Source organism: Anarhichas minor, unplaced genomic scaffold, assembly GCF_050575085.1.
Source record: "Anarhichas minor isolate MPS153535 unplaced genomic scaffold, ASM5057508v1 ptg000059l, whole genome shotgun sequence".
Taxonomy (NCBI): Eukaryota; Metazoa; Chordata; class Actinopteri; order Perciformes; family Anarhichadidae; genus Anarhichas; species Anarhichas minor.
The window spans coordinates 399,814-419,001 of NW_027466505.1; the positions used below are offsets into that span (position 1 = coordinate 399,814).

The 19,188-nt window shown below is 42.0% G+C and overlaps 1 protein-coding gene across 1 annotated transcript; it reads left to right on the top strand.

Annotated features, from left to right (window-relative positions):
- The first annotated feature begins 7,398 nt into the window (after window positions 1–7,398).
- klhl18 (kelch-like family member 18) lies at window positions 7,399–19,086 on the top strand. Its single transcript, XM_076077464.1, has 10 exons — window positions 7,399–7,557; window positions 8,381–8,511; window positions 8,594–8,734; window positions 10,221–10,419; window positions 10,507–10,667; window positions 12,566–12,702; window positions 14,761–14,983; window positions 15,061–15,165; window positions 15,833–15,944; window positions 16,874–19,086. The coding sequence occupies exons 1-10, from the start codon at window positions 7,426–7,428 to the stop codon at window positions 17,258–17,260; spliced, it is 1,728 nt and encodes a 575-aa protein (XP_075933579.1). The 5' UTR covers window positions 7,399–7,425; the 3' UTR covers window positions 17,261–19,086.
- Window positions 19,087–19,188: the final 102 nt, after the last annotated feature.

Below are 19,188 nucleotides of genomic sequence, written 5' to 3' on the forward strand. Positions count from 1 at the left end.
TGAACTCACACATTGTTTCTGTTCAGTCACTCTCACTGAGACGTGAAATGGAGCAGAGAGAAAGTAATCTGAACCAGGAGAAGATCTGCTGTTCCATCTGTCTGGATCTACTGAAGGACCCGCTGGCTATTCCCTGTGGACACAGCTACTGCATGAACTGTATTAAAACACACGGGATGAAGAGGAGGATTAAAACACACGGGGATGAAGAGGAGGATTAAAACACACTGGGATGAAGAGGAGGATTAAAGCACACGGGGATGAAGAGGAGGATTAAAGCACACGGGGATGAAGAGGATTAAAGCACACGGGGATGAAGAGGAGGATTAAAGCACACGGGGATGAAGAGGAGGATTAAAGCACACGGGGATGAAGAGGAGGATTAAAGCACACGGGGATGAAGAGGAGGAGGAGAAGAAACTCCACAGCTGCCCTCAGTGTACGCAGACATTTTTATATTTATTTTTTCAGTTGCTGTTTCACTGAACAAAAATCACGACAAAACGTCCTTAATGACAAAAATCAGAATGGACATAAAAGTCAAAATAAAATAAAAGTAAAATAAAAGGGGGTCACCGTTCACTCTTTACAACCTTTGATCCGTTCTCTTCAGACCAGCTGAGAACACGACTTATCTCTTCTCTTGTAAACAGTCCATTCTCCAGCGTTGGTCGTGGATCCCTCCTTTGATCCTCAGAGAGAGTCAGTTTGTCCACAGAGTATATTTCCTCTACTATGTCCAGCCACTGTCCTGGACTTGGAGGGTCACTTTTCAACCAGCTCCTCGTGACTCCGCCTTTTTACTTGCGAGTGTCAGGATTTTAAAGAGATAGAAGTCCTTTTGAATTATGTCGCCAGGTATCAATCCCAGGAACACAATCCGGGGGTCTCTGGGAATCTTGTAGCATAGAATCTCCTCCAGAGTCTGAATAACTCTGTCCCAGAATGTTTGTATTTTCATACATGACCAGAACATATGTGAGTGGTTAGCATTCATCTGCCCACACTGTCTCCAGCATGGCTGCTCTTTACCCAACTGTTTATGTTTTATGTGGGGTGTAATAAAAGAGCAGATTAAGTTCTTCCAACCGAATTCCCTCCATCTTCTAGAGCTGGTGGAAGTTTGTTGCGTTCTATTGAAGGCCAATCACTCTTCGACAGTTCAACGTTCAGTTCTACTTCCCATTTCACTTTTACATATAGTGTGTTTCTCCCGTTTCGTTTTTGTAAACTCCTGTACAGTTTGGAAACAATCTTTGAGGGGGTTTGTTTGTATGCAACACTTCAATCACTTAATTACCTTCTGATGAAATCCCTTTTTTAATTTCTGTATCATAGAAATGTCTTAGCTGTAAATATCTGAACAGGTCCCCATTCTCTAAATTAAATTCTCTTTTGAGTTTTTCAAAGTTTTAAAAGTTTTTCCCTCTGTGTACAAACCGCTGTTATCCCTCTCTGAGTGTACATACCGCTGTTATCCCTTTTCCTCTCCAGTGTACAAAAGTTGAATCTATCCAGGTCTAAACCTGGGGGTCTGAGAAGGCCAAATCAGAAGTTCACTGTGTCCTTCCAGTTTGTATTGTTTGACTATCTCATTCCAAATGTTCAGTGAATCTTCTAAAATGGAATGTTCTCCCTTGTGGTCAGTATATTCTGTTCCACCAGCCTGGCCTGAGGTTGAGATTGACCCAGATTTAGCTCAATGTGTTTCCATCCAGCTTGATACTCCAGTGAGAACCAGTAGACGATGTATCTCAGTTGAGCTGCGTAGTAGTATTCTCTGAGATCTGGCAGTGCTAGGCTTCCGTTTTCCTTGTCTATTTGGAGTGTCTTAACTGTTACGCTTGGCCTTGCTCCTGCCCAGATAAACTGGATATCTGTTTGTCCCGTACTGTAAACTGAGGTTCTGGGATTCTGACTGGTAGTGATGAGAAGAGGTAAACATTCATTTTCACCACCTCAACTCTTGAACTAAAGTCCAGTGCTAGTGTTGACCATTTTGTTCTATCTTTCTGTATCCTATCGTTTATTATATTGTAGTTTGTTTCATATATTTTGTTCATTTCCTGAGTGGTTAGCACTCCCAGGTATTTTATTGATTGTTGTTACGTTCCCCTTTTTGGCATCTAAGGGATGCGGGGAGTAACGGCGTTTATTTCCCGAGGAAAGAGACTGAGCAACGATGACTGTTAGCAAAAAGAGTATTTATTGTAAAAAGGCTAGCTGCTTGCACGGCAGCAAAAGAAAACACTTCCTTATAGAAAGAAAGCAACACTATACACACAACAGCCCACACGGCTGGAACAAAGGTGCAACACACACGCAGCTCCACCACTACGCGTTGCCCAAGGGTTGTCAGCTCACACGCACAGCCTCACTACTGTGGTCTGCCCAAGAGATTGTCCTTCCGGAGCTCCTCTCCTCTTATCCACCGCTGATCGTGATTGTCCGCAGCCGCGTCCAATCAGCCGCTGCAGCTTGCATCCGGGACAGAGGGTGACACTCGAGAAGACACTGAGGGAAACCAGAGGGAGAGCACAAACACAACATGGCACGTAACAATTGTGCTTCCCACTTCAGTTTATATTTCTTATCTTTTATGCAGTCACTCATTCATTTCTTAATGTCATTCACAACAGTCTCTATTTAAAATGCTAATATTTAGGCTCCATAATGTTCTCTTCAGTCTGTTATTCCAGTAAATAGTGAAATAGATTTCATTGTGATCTGATACATCTGCTGATCCTATTGAGCAGTCCTTCACCCGCTGTCTGTCTGTCTGTGTCTGTCTGTAGTGTCTGTCTCTGTCTGTAGTGTCTGTGTATGTCTGCAGTGTCTGTGGTGTCTGTGTCTGTCTGTAGTGTAATCTGGAGTGCACCTGATGAGTAGCTGAATAGTGAGTAAAGTCTTTTTCTCGTGCGTGGAGGTTCCTCCAAACGTGGAACAAACCCTCTTTAGTCTCTTTAATGAAGACATCGAGGTCTGTTGACCGACGGGATTTATGTCTTTTTGTACTTGTTTAGAATTGTGTTCCCGTCTCCAGCACAGACGAACATTCCTTCACTTTCAGAAATGATTGTATCAAATAGTAATTTAAAGGATTGTCTATCACTCTCTGGAGGGGCGTATATATGAACAGATGTGAGCAGAACGTTATCTACCCTTCCTCTGATGATTATATATCTGCCCTCTCTGTCTGTATATGTAATGAATGTGACCACAGACTGGTGTGTCTGCCCCGTGGTACCGAGGAGGCCTTTGTCCCTCCAAAGTTACATCTCTAAGCTCATCGATCAGCTCATTGATTCGCTGAAGTCCAACAAGCCCCTCCTCCTTGGCCCTTGAACTGTTGTTCTGATCTTAACTTAACACCTCAAGCAGCCACTTTCCAACCCCCCACTCCTCTCTTACAGGCACTCAAACACACTTTTTGGTCTAAACTTCCATAAGTAAATACATTGTAACATATAATATCCATAATTAGGAGCGCTTTAAAACTTAAATTCCTCACAGGAGTCTGCAGGTCTCTGCCTCTGTTCTTACCTAGAGACACAGAGGTGAGATCTGATTGGATAAAAGCTCTACTTAAAACAAGCTGCACTGGAAGCGGAGCAACTGAGGAAGACAGTAGCTGTGCAATGAGAATATAAGATAATGGGAAAAATATTATAATACATGTAGTGTATTTAAGAAGAAATATTAAATTATAAAATAGATATAACTTTGTGATTGTGTTTAGGCCAGCAGAGAAGGCCTTGCAGGCCCTGACGGCCCACCACTGGTAGATTATCACAATAACCGTTATAACTTTTGGTACAACAGAGTCCAAACTCCCGTCTCAGGTCCTCAGTCCTCCAGAGTAGGAGTGTACCTGGATCACAGAGCAGGTATTCTGTCCTTCTACAGCGTCTCTGAAACCATGACCCTCCTCCAGAGTCCAGACCACATTCACTCAGCCTCTCTATGCTGGACTTTGTCTTTATTGTGATGAGACTCAGCTGAGTTGTGTAAACTGAAATAGACAGAAGTCCTTTCAGGGTTAAATTCTGTGTTTCAACTCTTGAACTCATTTTGTCTCCATGTTTGTTGCTGACAGCTGATTGTTGTGGTGTTTCTTCACTGCACAGAGATCAGCTGTCAGTCAAACATTGTGGGCGGTACTTTGACATCTTGTCATCAGTTGTTGTGTAAATGTTTGAGTTTCTTTAGGTGGAGCTCCTTCCTGTGTCTGTTTAGCCATGGAGGCTATCACTGCTCATGACGATGTTTGTTTACCTGAACGGACATTTCTCTGCATGAAGATGTGAACTTCTCTGAGCTCTAAATGTCTGATGAATATTCGTATTGATGTATTAGTATGTTGTTGTTTATCTTCACTGCATGGGTCTTAAGAGAGAAAGCAGCAGACCTCCTTCATCCTCCACACGTTCTCTTTGTGGACATCTGAAAAGAAATCTATGGTCACATTGACTGTTTGTCCAAACCAGATGTTGTTGTTGTTGTTGTTGTTCTGAGGTATTAAAGATATTAATGATCCTGATCATAATCAATAAGGAGATATTTCATTCTTCTCTTTTACATGCTGACGTTCTGCTCAAACACACTGATTGTGTGATGAAGTGAATGTGAAGATGAAATCATTGAACAGACTTTACTGAAGCTTCACATGATGAAGAAACCAACATGAACAAAGTCTGTTCTTCTGCTCTTCATTCCAGGGTTTCATACCAAGCTGATGGACAACACGTCACATGACAACACGTCACGCTCACATGAGAGAACCTCTTAAGCTCCAGCCCTATTTGTAGGCCTCTGCTCGAAAATGGCATACCCCTACTAAAGTGACCATAGTTCTGTAACTACAAGGTCTATTTTAATAATTTTTGTTGATATAATCAGATCACAACACTTGTGAGATTGTTCAGATGGGTAATATTGTGTATATGTTGCTGGTTAATACAGTAATGAAGACATTACACAGCTCAAATTGAAAATAATCAGGTTCGCCTGAAAAAAAAAGCACTTTTATTGATATAAGGTTGTTGAAATAATGCAGATATCTCCCTAAAAACTCTCCCAAATCATAGCACAACCGATCAGTAGTTGCTGAATAAAGGTTAAAGTGGGATAAAGTGAAGAATAAGAGGCTTTAGTAGAGAGCGGTCAAGCGAGGTCATCATTTTCGAACCAGCTGTTGCAGCTCTTACATTGTACTTTTATATACTATATACCTATATATTTAACTTTTTTTATCACTCATATTATTCAATACATAGACAATAGATGTCAGGAATCATTTTGAGATTCCTAACATCATCAGAGCCTGTTTCTGGCTGTCATCTATAGGATTTTCTCAGTTTATGTGTGTGTATGGCGCTGTAGCTCAGCCTATCATCGGTCGACTTCAGTCAATAAGCCCTCCTTCGACGCGTCAGAGTCTCAGGAAGGCGTGAGTCGAATTTGGTGTTGATTGACATAAGTTTCAACCAGTAAAGTTGCAAGAAGTGCCGCGTCTCCCCGAGCATAAATTTCGCTTGCAGGAAGTCTGACCGCTCGCCCATGCTGGATTGACCGCTCTTATTCTGGAAACAGCTCGGAAGTAAACAGGATGCAGTTAGCAACAATGACTCCAGCTTTGAAACGGATAATCTGCGACGTTATTGTCCTCATTTTTCATAAAACTTGGCCACATACCTACGATTTTTTTCGGCGGAGGGCAGTAAGAAGGTACGTTTGACCACTCACAGCTGTCCAGTGCTTCCACGGAGCGAAAAACCGAAGTTATTTACGCGTTTGGCCACGTGTGCTAATGCTATTAAATGCATTGCAAAGCTAGCATCAGGGTGCAAATATTGATTTGCGGTACTCATAACAGCGATTTCTGGCCAGGATTTCATGCTTTTATGCCACGTTTTCTAGATGCTTATATGAGTAGTATATAGTTGTGTTTGGAGTGTGTAAGAAGTGACTTATATGATAGTGTTGCCCATACGTTGCTGTTTCATCCGGAAAAAAACTGGACCAATCCACAATACTGGCGAACAATAAGGTTATTTTCCGTACATGATTTTCAGGGGTTCTGAGCCAGAGAGCCCCCAAATTTGGGGGCGTGGAGCTTAAGAGGTAGACTGAATGTGTTCATTCAAATATCTACTAGATGTTGACAACACGCTATTTGTTTGTGACGTTATTGAGGTCTGAATTAGATTTTTATACTTTAATACTAAACAAGTATAATATATTTAAATGATTAATATGTGTTACATTTTGTAATCCGATTACACTTATCAGAGACACTTGGGGGTCCACCCCACCCCCCCCCCCCCCCCCCCCGAAGGTCACCACATTGAGTCTCATGAAGTTGGATCCTAAAAACTTCATAGAATTTAATGAGAAAACTTTTTTTATATTTCACAAACATTTTTGCATTTGCAGCAGCATGAAGTCACTTATGTATAATTCATTATTGTAGATGAAGATGAAATAAATAATGTTGATGCAGATAATATTTCTGCATTCAGAAGTTGTGAAAGTTTAAATATTTTTTGTTTTTTTATCGACAGATGTCTCCACTCGACATGCTATTTGTTCCTGTATTTGATGAAGTCTCATTTTAGTTTTTAAACTTTTATATTAAACATGTATCACATGTTTCTGTGAATGAAATAAGATGTGTAAAATGTTCGAAGACAACACATTAAACCACCTCTTCTTCACCACTACCCATTAATCATTATGATCATTTTCATTTCTAGTTAATCATTTTATTGTTGACAGAATTCTAAAGAGCAAATTTCAAATTAAAATAGTTATGACGAACACTTCACTGTGTAAAACCCAGAAAACCGGATGTGACGTGTGGAAGTGATGGTGCTTCAATCCATACATGTTTACAAATAAAAAGAAACATGCAGGGAAAAGCCGCTTAGAATTTTGTTTTGGCACAAATTTGTAGTTTTAAATATTTAAAACGTTTCTCTAACCTTTTATTTTGAAGGCTAATCACCAAATCGGGAGTATTAAAGTTCTATTTTAGTTTATTTAAATTCAACAAAAGAATAGTTACAATCAAAAAATAGAACAATAACAAAAGAGCCAGGACATGTGACAACAGACAAAGATATTAAAACACATTTTATTGTCTTGATAGCCTCTAATAACAAAGTAGTTTCACTTATTATATATAGTGTCTTAAATGTTTAACTGACATTTATGGATAATCATGATGATCAAAAGTATTATATCGTCATAAGTGGGTCTTTTATTCTGAAGGCGGCGACCGTGAAATCGTGATAAACCGGTCTTTTATTCTGAAGGCGGTGACCGTTAAATCGTCATAAGTGGGTCTCTTTTATTCTGAAGGTGACCGGATGCGTACGGCGGCTCGCTGGGCTGTCCGCGAACACTCCGCCGCTCCTGCTTACGATGGGAGACGTTCTCTGTGAAGAGCTCGAGGAGGACTTAGTTCACTTCTCAGTGCACGACCTGCCGGCACGAGGCTATGTCGTGATGGAGGAGATCCGACGTCAGGGGAAACTCTGTGACGTCACGCTCAAGGTAAAACCGACGACGGTCGAGGCCGGAGTTAGCCAGCTAGCTAGCTGGCTAACAGCCTGTCAGCTAACAGTGTGTAGCGTTAGTTGATAATAACATGCTAACAGTGTGTAGCGTTAGTTGATAATAACATGCTAACAGTGTGTAGCGTTAGATGCTCATAACATGCTAACATCGGATTATTAAAACAAGCTAACGTGACGTCAGAGGCTACTAGCTCAGCTGACATTTGACCCCCCCCCCCCCCGACTGTCACGTTGTCATGGTGATCACAGAGTCGATGACTGCAGGTGTTTCCGGTCATTTAAAGTTCCCAGAGTGGGTCTACTTTGTGTCTCTGAGCTGCTGCGGAGTGATACGAGACTCACTGACAATAGAGCATCAGCTGTTAACGAGTATTCAGATCCTTTACTGCAGTAGAAGTACTAATACCACACTGAGAAAATACTACTGCAGAAGAAGTCCTGCATTCTAAACCTGATTGAAGTAAAGGTATGCAAGTATTAGCAGCAAAAGTATAATTATTTGAAGTACTTTGCCGGTTGAACCAGCTCTGTGTCATTACAATGTGGGTATTAATTTAAATGATCAATGATCAACAGAGGCCCCTGCTCTTATTAATGATTCATTAGTATACCCTTTATTAAAGACAACATCACATACAGTATATATAGAAGACAGTCAAAGTACAACAGCAACAAATAACAAGGACAGCTCTTCAGTCAGAGATGCTCGACTGTCTGTAAAGGTGAATACAGTTTGTAAAGTACACTGTGAGGCTTGCAGGTGAGAATACTTGTATGAATATATTCCTGTCCTCCTGCAGGTCGGGGATCATAAGTTCAGCGCTCACCGGATCGTGCTGGCGGCCTCCATCCCGTACTTTCATGCCATGTTCACCATGGACATGGTGGAGTGTAAACAGGACGAGATCCTGATGCAGGGCATGGACCCCAGGTAACCAAAGACCAGTACCCACAGACAAGTCTGAGACCAGTACAGATTCTAACCAGTCTAACCAGTGCCTGTCTCCCTGCAGTGCTCTGGAGGCTCTGATAAACTTTGCGTACAGCGGCCACGTTGCCATCGACCAGCAGAACGTTCAGTCTCTGCTGATTGGCTCAAGCTTCCTGCAGCTGCAGAACGTTAAAGACGCCTGCTGCTCCTTCCTGCAGGAGAGGTCAGTGAGATGCCACTGCACATGCTCAGTACAGTACGAGTTTATATATACAGTATGTTAACTACAGTATGCTCTGACTCATCAGAGTACTAGTTTATATATGTTAACTACAGTACGCTCTGACTCATCAGAGTACTAGTTTATATATACAGTATGTTAACTACAGTACGCTCTGACTCATCAGAGTACTAGTTTATATATATGTTAACGACAGTACGCTCTGACTCATCGGAGTACTAGTTTATATATACAGTGTGTTAACTACAGTACGCTCTGACTCATCAGAGTGCTAGTTTATATATATGTTAACTACAGTACGCTCTGACTCATCAGAGTACGAGTTTATATATATGTAACTACAGTACGCTCTGACTCATCAAAATACTAGTTTATATATATGTTAACTACAGTACGCTCTGACTCATCAGAGTACTAGTTTATATATATGTTAACTACAGTACGCTCTGACTCATCAAAGTACTAGTTTATATATACAGTATGTTAACTACAGTACGCTCTGACTCATCAAAGTACTAGTTTATATATACAGTATGTTAACTACAGTACGCTCTGACTCATCAGAGTACTAGTTTATATATACAGTGTGTTAACTACAGTACGCTCTGACTCATCAGAGTACTCGTTTATATATATGTTAACTACAGTACGCTCCGACTCATCAGAGTACTAGTTTATATATATGTTAACTACAGTACACTCTGACTCATCAAAGTACTAGTTTATATATACAGTATGTTAACTACAGTACGCTCTGACTCATCAGAGTACTAGTTTATATATACAGTGTGTTAACTACAGTACACTCTGACTCATCAGAGTACTAGTTTATATATACAGTGTTAACTACAGTACGCTCTGACTCATCGGAGTACTAGTTTATATATACAGTGTGTTAACTACAGTACGCTCTGACTCATCAGAGTACTCGTTTATATATATGTTAACTACAGTACGCTCCGACTCATCAGAGTACGAGTTTATATATATGTAACTACAGTATGCTCTGAGTCATCAGCGTACTAGTTTATATATATGTTAACTACAGTACGCTCTGACTCATCAGAGTACTAGTTTATATATATGTTAACTACAGTACGCTCAGAGTACGAGTTTATGTTATAACTACAATCATTTAAAATGTCTGACTTACAAACCAAACCTTCATATTTAAGTATGAAATACAAAATAGATGGAAGTCATGTGCTATATGATACATTTAGAGTGGACCCAAGGTTGTAGATGTGTTTTAAAGAAGCAAAACATTTTTTAAGACATTGTTACAAATCAGAAATATTTCCATGAATCTGAAGACTTTACTTTAAACCTCTGACTCTGTAGGTGTTCTGCAGCTTTCAATCATATTATCCTCACCAGCAGATGTAGTTGCGGATTTAGTGTTGAAAATGTTCTATTTGTCTCTCTGTCTGTCTGTCTGTCTGTCTGTCTGCTGCTCCGTGGTGCTCAGATTACACCCTAAGAACTGTCTGGGAGTGAGACAGTTTGCAGAGACCATGATGTGCACGACTCTGTACGACTCGGCCAACAGTTTTCTCCATCAGCACTTTGTGGAGGTTTCTGTGTCCGAGGAGTTTCTAGGTCTGAGGACGGAGGAGGTTCTGGAGCTGGTCGGCTGTGACGAACTCAACATTAAAGCAGAGGAACAGGTGAGACACCTGAAGCCGTGAGAGAGAGACCACCTGTTCAATTTGTACAGGTGTTTGAAGAATATTGAATGTGTTGTACCTGTGCAGGTGTTTGAGGCAGTGCTGGCCTGGGTTCATCATGACCAGGACCTGAGGGAATCGGTGCTGCCGGAGCTGCTGTCAAAGATCAGACTTCCTCTGTGTCGACCTCAGTTCCTGTCAGACAGAGTCCAGCAGGAGGAACTGGTACGTTGCTGCCATAAATGCAGGTGAGACAAAAAAAAGCAGCTTTGCTGCTATGTACAAATAATATGTTGCTCATGCCAACCCCTTGTTAATGCCTGAAATTTAAGTTTGCCTGACGTTTCAAAAAACAAAAAAAATCCCTAGTTTTTCACTGGCAACTCTGACTCTTGTCTGGTGTCTCTGACTGTTGTCTCTGACTATTGACTGTCTGTTGACTGTTGTCTCGGACTGTTGTCTCTTGTCTCTGACTCTTGACTGTTGTCTCGGACTGTTGTCTCTTGTCTCTGACTCTTGACTGTTGTCTCTGACTGTTGCCTCTGACTCTTGACTGTTGTCTTTGACTCTTGACTCTTGTCTCTGACTCTTGCCTTTGACTGTTGTCTCGGACTATTGTCTTTGACTGTTGTCTCTGTCTGTTGACTGTTGTCTCTGTCTGTTGACTCTTGAATGTTGTCTCTGACTCTTGAATGTTGTCTCTGACTTTTGACTGTTGTCTCTGTCTCTTGTCTCTGACTATTGACTGTTGTCTCTGACTGTTGACTGTTGTCTCTGACTCTTGACTGTTGTCTTCGACTCTTGACTCTGAATGTTGACTACGACTGTTGACTGTTGTCTCTGTCTGTTGACTCTTGAATGTTGTCTCTGACTCTTGACTGTTGTCTTCGACTCTTGACTCTGAATGTTGACTACGACTGTTGACTGTTGTCTCTGTCTGTTGACTCTTGAATGTTGTCTCTGACTTTTGACTGTTGTCTCTGTCTCTTGTCTCTCACTATTGACTGTTGTCTCTGACTGTTGTCTGTTGTCTTTGACTGTTGTCTTTGACTCTTGACTGTTGACTGACATTGACTGTTGTCTCTGACTCTTGACTGATGTCTCTGACTGTTGTCTTTGACTCTTGACTCTGACTCTTGACTGTTGTCTTTGACTCGACTGTTGTCTCTGACTGTTGTCTTTGACTCGACTGTTGTCTCTCACTATTGACTGTTGTCTCTGTCTGTTGACTTTTGACTGTTGTCTCTGTCTCTTGTCTCTCACTATTGACTGTTGTCTTTGACTGTTGTCTGTTGTCTCTGACTATTGACGGTGGTCTCTGACTCTAGTCTTTGACTGTTGTCTCTGACTGTTGTATTTGAGTCTCGACTTTTGTCTGACTGTTGTCTTTGACTCTCGACGCTGACTCTTGACTGTTGTCTTTGACTCTCGACGCTGACTCTTGACTGTTGTCTTCGACTCTGAATGTTGTCTTTGACTCTTGACTCTAACAGTTGTCTCTGACTCTTGACTGTTGTCTTTGACTGTTGTCTTTGACTCTTGACTGTGGTCTCTGACTGTTGTCTTTGACTCTTGACTGTGGTCTCTGACTGTTGTCTTTGACTGTTGTCTTTGACTCTTGACTCTGACTCTTGACTGTTGTCTTTGACTCGACTGTTGTCTCTGACTGTTGTCTTTGACTCGACTGTTGTCTCTCACTATTGACTGTTGTCTCTGTCTGTTGACTTTTGACTGTTGTCTCTGTCTCTTGTCTCTCACTATTGACTGTTGTCTTTGACTGTTGTCTGTTGTCTCTGACTATTGACGGTGGTCTCTGACTCTAGTCTTTGACTGTTGTCTCTGACTGTTGTATTTGAGTCTCGACTTTTGTCTCTGACTGTTGTCTTTGACTCTCGATGCTGACTCTTGACTGTTGTCTTCGACTCTGAATGTTGTCTTTGACTCTTGACTCTAACAGTTGTCTCTGACTCTTGACTGTTGTCTTTGACTGTTGTCTTTGACTCTTGACTGTGGTCTCTGACCGTTGTCTTTGACTGTTGTCTTTGACTCTTGACTGTGGTCTCTGACTGTTGTATTTGACTGTTGTCTTTGACTCTTGACTTTGAATCTTGACTCTGAATCTGCTGTGTTTCCTGTTTCCTGTCAGAGATCTGGTGGATGAAGCTAAAGATTTCCACCTGATGCCAGAACGTCGTCCTCATCTTCCCGCCTTCAAGACCAGACAGAGGTGCTGTACGTCCATCACAGGACTCATCTACGCTGTGGGAGGACTCAACAGCTCAGGTACACAGATCACCTGTGCATCTGTCTGAACACACCTGTCTGAGGCTGCAAGGAATGATTATTATTTTATAAATCGATTAATCCTTTGGTTAACTAACCAATAGAATAAATCTAACCTCTACCATTAATCTTTCAACCTTTTGTTTGAGTAATGTAATATATAATAACTAGTGCTGGGCAAGTTAACGCATTATTATCGCGTTAACGCATTAATTAATTAACGCCGACAATTATTTTATAGCGCGTTAACGCATTTTTTTATTTTGAAAGTCCGTTGCTCACTGGCAGCGGTGGCGGAATGGAGACTACTGGACATCGCTGCGGTAAAGTCAGCAGACACTCAGATCTCCGTGGTCAACTCAGCAGACACTGACATGTTAGTGCACCTATATGCTGAAATTCACCGTAAACGCATTCAAACGGCACAGATCGGGAGCGAGCGAAGGACTTTGAAAGTTAGCGGAAAGATTAACGTGAGACAACATCCGGTTTCTTCAGACGAACATCCGGTTTTCAGAATAAGATGCCAACAAAGTATGAATTATATTCACATTAAGTATAAAACATGCTACCTGCATATCGTGAGTTAAAGGGAAAATACACCTAAATTGTGGGTAAAGTGTCTTTATTCTTTGATCGCTGGGTCACCATCATCACCTCTGAGTTACAGCATTATAGTGATGAACAGTAGAGCTGCATTTACATGCTCTGACTGTCATGAAGACACAACACACACATGTAGATGAAACGTGTGAAACATGTTATTCATGTTGCACAGCAGTGGAATGTTTCACACACAGTCACACACTGAGCACAGATAGTGAAGATATAGAACTGCTGCTGTGTGAAGAGAACACTGCTGCTAACAACAACCTGATGTGTTTAAAGTGTTTACACACAATGTTATTGACCTTTAGTTCATAGAGCAGCACTTTAAAATAAAAGTGCGCAATACACTACTTTTGAATTCATTATTGAACTTTGCCATAACAATGAGATTAATCGTGATTAAACATTGTAATCGTTGCCCAGCACTAATAATAACACAATATTGTACATCAGAGGTATTCAAATTAAATGAGGTCCAGTTAGAGAGAATGTCCTCATCAAAGGTCCAGAACAATAATGTCTAATTTGTTCTATGATTTAGTCCCATAAATATTGAAGAAGCCAACAGTTTTAATAACGTCTGTATGTCAACAACTGACAAATCAAATAAAGTTAAATTGAATAATATCTAAACAGTATTTATTGTCAGATTTCAAATGAAGTCAATGAATTATAAATAATAAATATGTGCTGGATTAAAAAAATAAAATACAAGTTGTTGAAAAACCTTAAAATACAGTACTTAAATAAATTTAACTGAATTGTCTTGTAGCTTCAAATTCAGTTCATTCCGGGTGAAGTGATGATATTATATTTTTCTTATCTTCTCATAAGACTTTATCAATAGTTATTAAACCACTTGTTTCAGCTCTATTCCTCTCTGTTAACATCTTTGTTGGACAGTGAATTCATGTGTCAGGATTCTGATCATATTGGGCTCTTAGATTGTTTAATATCTGTGACTTCATTTCAGATGTGAGGGTACGTTTATTTAAAAAAGTTATGCTTTGTCTCTTACTTTAATAGCATTAATATGCATGTCCAGTTTCTCACGTCTCTAATTTTCCAATAACGCGGACATGCAGACACGTTTAAAACAAACGCGGCATCTTGCTTTCACCAACTTTTTTTTTTTCAATTCCATAATTCAACCCTTACAAAAGGATACAGAGAAGATCAGGAATACAATTAGTAATTAGTTAATGTAAATCCACGTTAAGTTTTATAGGTCTATGTGCGCATCAACAAACTGCTTACAACTGATGACTTATCAGCAGTTATGCTACACATCGGAGCGTTCCACGCAAATCAGCGTATTTTAGGTAATTGAGTCGATTTAGTTCTATACCGGTCTCAGTTCAGAAGTTTAAATGACTGACCAATCACAGGTTGTGTGATGTCATCTCAGATGATTTGATTGGTCCTGACAGCCAGTGTTTTTCTCTTCAGGTGACTCCTTAAACGTGGTCGAAATGTTTGATCCAATTGGGAACTTCTGGGAGCGCTGTCAGCCAATGAGAACGGCTCGCAGCAGAGTGGGCGTGGCAGTCGTTAACGGGCTACTGTACGCCATTGGTGGATACGACGGCCAATCACGTCTTAGCACGGTGGAGGTTTACAACCCGGAGACGGACAGTTGGACACGTGTGTCGAGCATGAATAGCCAGCGCAGGTCAATACTCCGATCAATACACGGTTCTGTACTGATCCTGAAACAGTAGAGGACTAATAACACGTTGTCATCCTCAGCGCCATGGGAACGGTTGTGATTGACGGTCATATCTACGTGTGCGGTGGCTACGATGGAAAATCATCTCTGAACTCTGTGGAGTGTTATTCTCCAGAGACCGACAGGTGAGTTACCTGATAGACGTTAGCTTCATACAGAGGCCTGGCGTTAGCTTCATACGGGGGCCTGACGTTAGCTTCATGCGGGGGCCTGACGCTAGCTTCATGCGGGGGCCTGACGCTAGCTTCATGCGGGGGCCTGACGCTAGCCTCATGCGGGGGCCTGACGCTAGCTTCATGCGGGGGCCTGACGTTAGCTTCATGCGGGGGCCTGACGCTAGCCTCATGCGGGGGCCTGACGCTAGCTTCATGCGGGGGCCTGACGCTAGCCTCATGCGGGGGCCTGACGCTAGCTTCATGCGGGGGCCTGACGCTAGCCTCATGCGGGGGCCTGACGCTAGCTTCATGCGGGGGCCTGACGCTAGCTTCATGCGGGGGCCTGACGTTAGCTTCATGCGGGGGCCTGACGCTAGCCTCATGCGGGGGCCTGACGCTAGCTTCATGCGGGGGCCTGACGCTAGCCTCATGCGGGGGCCTGACGCTAGCTTCATGCGGGGGCCTGACGCTAGCTTCATGCGGGGGCCTGACGCTAGCCTCATGCGGGGGCCTGACGCTAGCTTCATCCGGGGGCCTGACGCTAGCGTCTTGCGGGGGCCTGACGTTAGCTTCATACACGGGCCTGCTGTTTAATAGTATTAATTAATTAAGTGTTAATAGTATTGATCTGCTGCAGGTGGACGGTGGTGACGGAGATGAGTGCGAGTCGGAGTGCTGCTGGTGTGACGGTGTTTGACGGACGCATCTTTGTCTCTGGCGGCCATGACGGTTTACAGATCTTCAACACGGTCAGTTTGATTGACGAGGGTTCAGGTTAAAAAGCTCTAAAACTGTCTAAATATATAAATGTGTTATAAACTTGTTGGGGGTGAAGTGTGAATGTGAGGCTCCACCTCCAGAAGAGGCTGTTGACATAGTGGGTCGTGATCAGAGCCTCTATTGTGGAGGCGGCTGCTATCAGTCGGTAAACATAAGAAGGCTCAGGGCTCTCCTGAAGCAGCAGTCAGGGACCCGTTACCCAGAAGCCAAAGCAAAAACCCGTATATGGGAGGAGTTTGGGGAGACTATGGAGAAGGACTCTCAGTTCTGGAAAACCGTTAGAAGACTCAGAAAGAGTTCATCAGAGGAGGAGAACTGTGGACCCACACTGAGGATATTGTTGAGAGTTCCTCAAAGAACCCAAAGAACCCGACCAACAGGTCCTCCACGGTTGTTGAGGTGTTTCAAATTTAAAAAAGAGGACCAGTAAAGGGAGCATCACACTGCTCCATAGATATATAAATGTATTTAATATAAATATATAAATGTATTTAATATAAATATATAAATGTATTTATTATAAATATATAAATGTGTTTAATATAAATGTGTTTAACATAAATGTGTTTATTATAAATGTATAAATGTGTTTATTATAAATGTGTTTATTATAAATGTGTTTATTATAAATGTATAAATGTGTTTATTATAAATGTGTTTATTATAAATATATAAATGTGTTTATTATAAATGTGTTTATTATAAACATATAAATGTGTTTATTATAAATGTGTTTATTATAAATATATAAATGTGTTTATTATAAATATATAACTGTATTGACTCTAGATATATAAATGTATTGACTCTAGATATATAAATGTATTGACTCTAGATATATAAATGTATTTAATATAAATGTATTAATTGTCTCTCCCCCCCCCCCCCCCCCCTCCAGGTGGAGTACTACAACCACCACACTAACTGTTGGCACCCAGCGGCGGCCATGATGAACAAGCGTTGCCGTCACGGAGCGGCCGCTCTGGGCAGCCTCATGTACGTGGCGGGGGGGTACGACGGCTCGGGCTTCCTGAGCGGGGCCGAGGTGTTCAGCTCGGCGGGGGGGCAGTGGAGCCCCCTGGTGGCCATGAACACGCGGCGCAGCAGAGTGTCGCTGGTCTCCACGTCAGGACGTCTGTACGCGGTGGGCGGCTACGACGGGCAGTCCAACCTCAGCTCCGTGGAGATGTACAACCACGACACCGACCGCTGGACCTTCATGACCCCCATGGTGTGTCACGAGGGGGGGGTCGGGGTCGGGTGCATCCCACTGCAGCCCGCCTAAACCCTCCAATCGGAGGCCGGGGATTCTATTCCTTACCGACGGTTGCAGGCGGGAAGACGACGCCCTCCGCCGGCACTCGCCGAGCTTCATCGGTACGACGGTCGGGCTCAGACCTGCACACTGAGGCCGGCCCTGTGGGATTATGGGTAAAAACGGTAGAGCTAGCCCGTGGACGATCGCTGCTAGCATTGTGCTATAAGAGAGCGTGTGGACTGATTAATGTTCAATATTGATTTTATACAACAGGAAGTCACTTCCTCTTGGAACAGGATGAGCTCACTGGACTGTTTTATTGATCGACTGTAATCAGAGTGTGATTGAAATGGAGCTGCAGACACACAGAGAAGACTCAACAAGTCTGTGTTCACGAGACCAACATTTAAATTAAAAACACAAAACTGAACTCTAAGCCGAGTCCAATCCTTCAGACTGACATTAGTCTGCTGGTTTTAACTAAGCTAAGCTAATGTTAGCTTGCGAATGTCCACCATGTGTTCATGCTAACGTTACTTTGGTTGGCTGGTGGTTTAGACGTCGGGGTGAAGATGCGCGTTAACTTTCTGCTCCTCCTGTCGTTTACATCACAACCTTTTATTTTGAAGGGGACCTCAGTCGTTTCCTTTGCTACATGTTATAAGCTCAGTGGGACTTTTATTTTGGAGGAAGTCAAAACATGTTGCTAAGTCGTTCTCTTTACAGTCAGTTTACATGTCGTCTCCACGGTCATGTGTGAGACTCAGGCCCAATCCCAATGCCCCCCCTCACGGACTCACGGACTTTGAGGCGCACTACCGCGAAGTCCGTGAGGGTTTAGTTCTGTCTGTCAAATCATTGAGTGTTTGAGGCTCTGGCAGACATTTTGTTTCCTTTATGAACCCTTAGCATAAGGGAATTACCCACAAATCATTGCAATGTGACGTTAAACATGGGGTAACCAGTGGACGCATGGAGACATAAAACAAAGGTAAACAAAGAGGACTGGAGTATTACATGTACTCAGAAACATTAAGGGTTAAAGATGGAACATTAAAACATGAAATCAGAAGATATTTATTTATTTATTCATCAAATATTAGATTTTGTCATTGAAGCCGTTTTGACAAAAACGAGTAAATAGATTATCTGAAGTTACCTCTCATCTAGTGAGGAAAGAGCCTGAAGACGTTCACATCAGGGAGTAAATAATATACAATAAATACACACAACTATACATCATATGTTTTGTTGTTTTCATGGGAACGTGATATGTCCCGTTCATAGTTCCACCATCTCAAGCCCTCACAGTCTCTCACACTCACCCACTCACCAGGTGACCTCAGAGAGTCCTTGAGGGTTCAGGGTCTGAGGGTTTAGGAGGGACGTTGGGATTGGGCCAAGAAGTCACCTTGTCTGTTACAGACCATAATATCCTGTCATGTGACCATGGTGACAGTGTCCTGATGATGCTAGAGGACGGTTCATCTTCTGCAGAGCAGGAACCGTCATAATGTTAGATGGACATCGATGAATGTTAGTTAATAAGCTTTTTAAATACAACTCACACCATCAATATATATTTGATTCATTTACTAACCTTTTGGATTTGCATAATTTAAAAATGTTTCCCACCATAGATCCACTTACTGGAAACCTCCCAGTACTTTCTACCTGCTGATGAAGTCCATGAACATGAGATGAAAGCTCAAGAATGAATCTAGAAGTTTAACGTCAGATTAAATCATAATGAACAAGATGAAGTGAGGTTATTGATTTTTCGCTCTGCAGCCTCCGTACATCAGCAGTGATGATTTATTGATGTTGTGGATCAATAAAGAAGATTATTCAGATTAATGATAATATTCTGATGTGTGTGAACGATGCATGTTGTTATGTTTCAGACATAAATCAAACCATCGAACTAAAGTCTGTTTACAAAACGTTCTAATATC

Coding starts and splice junctions, on each gene's coding strand:
- klhl18 (XM_076077464.1), top strand. CDS start 7,426: ATGGGAGACGTTCTCTGTGAAGAGCTCGAGGAGGACTTAGTTCACTTC. Junction 10,668..12,565: donor CGTTGCTGCCATAAATGCAG/GTGAGACAAAAA, acceptor GTTTCCTGTCAG/AGATCTGGTGGATGAAGCTA. Junction 15,166..15,832: donor TATTCTCCAGAGACCGACAG/GTGAGTTACCTG, acceptor GATCTGCTGCAG/GTGGACGGTGGTGACGGAGA.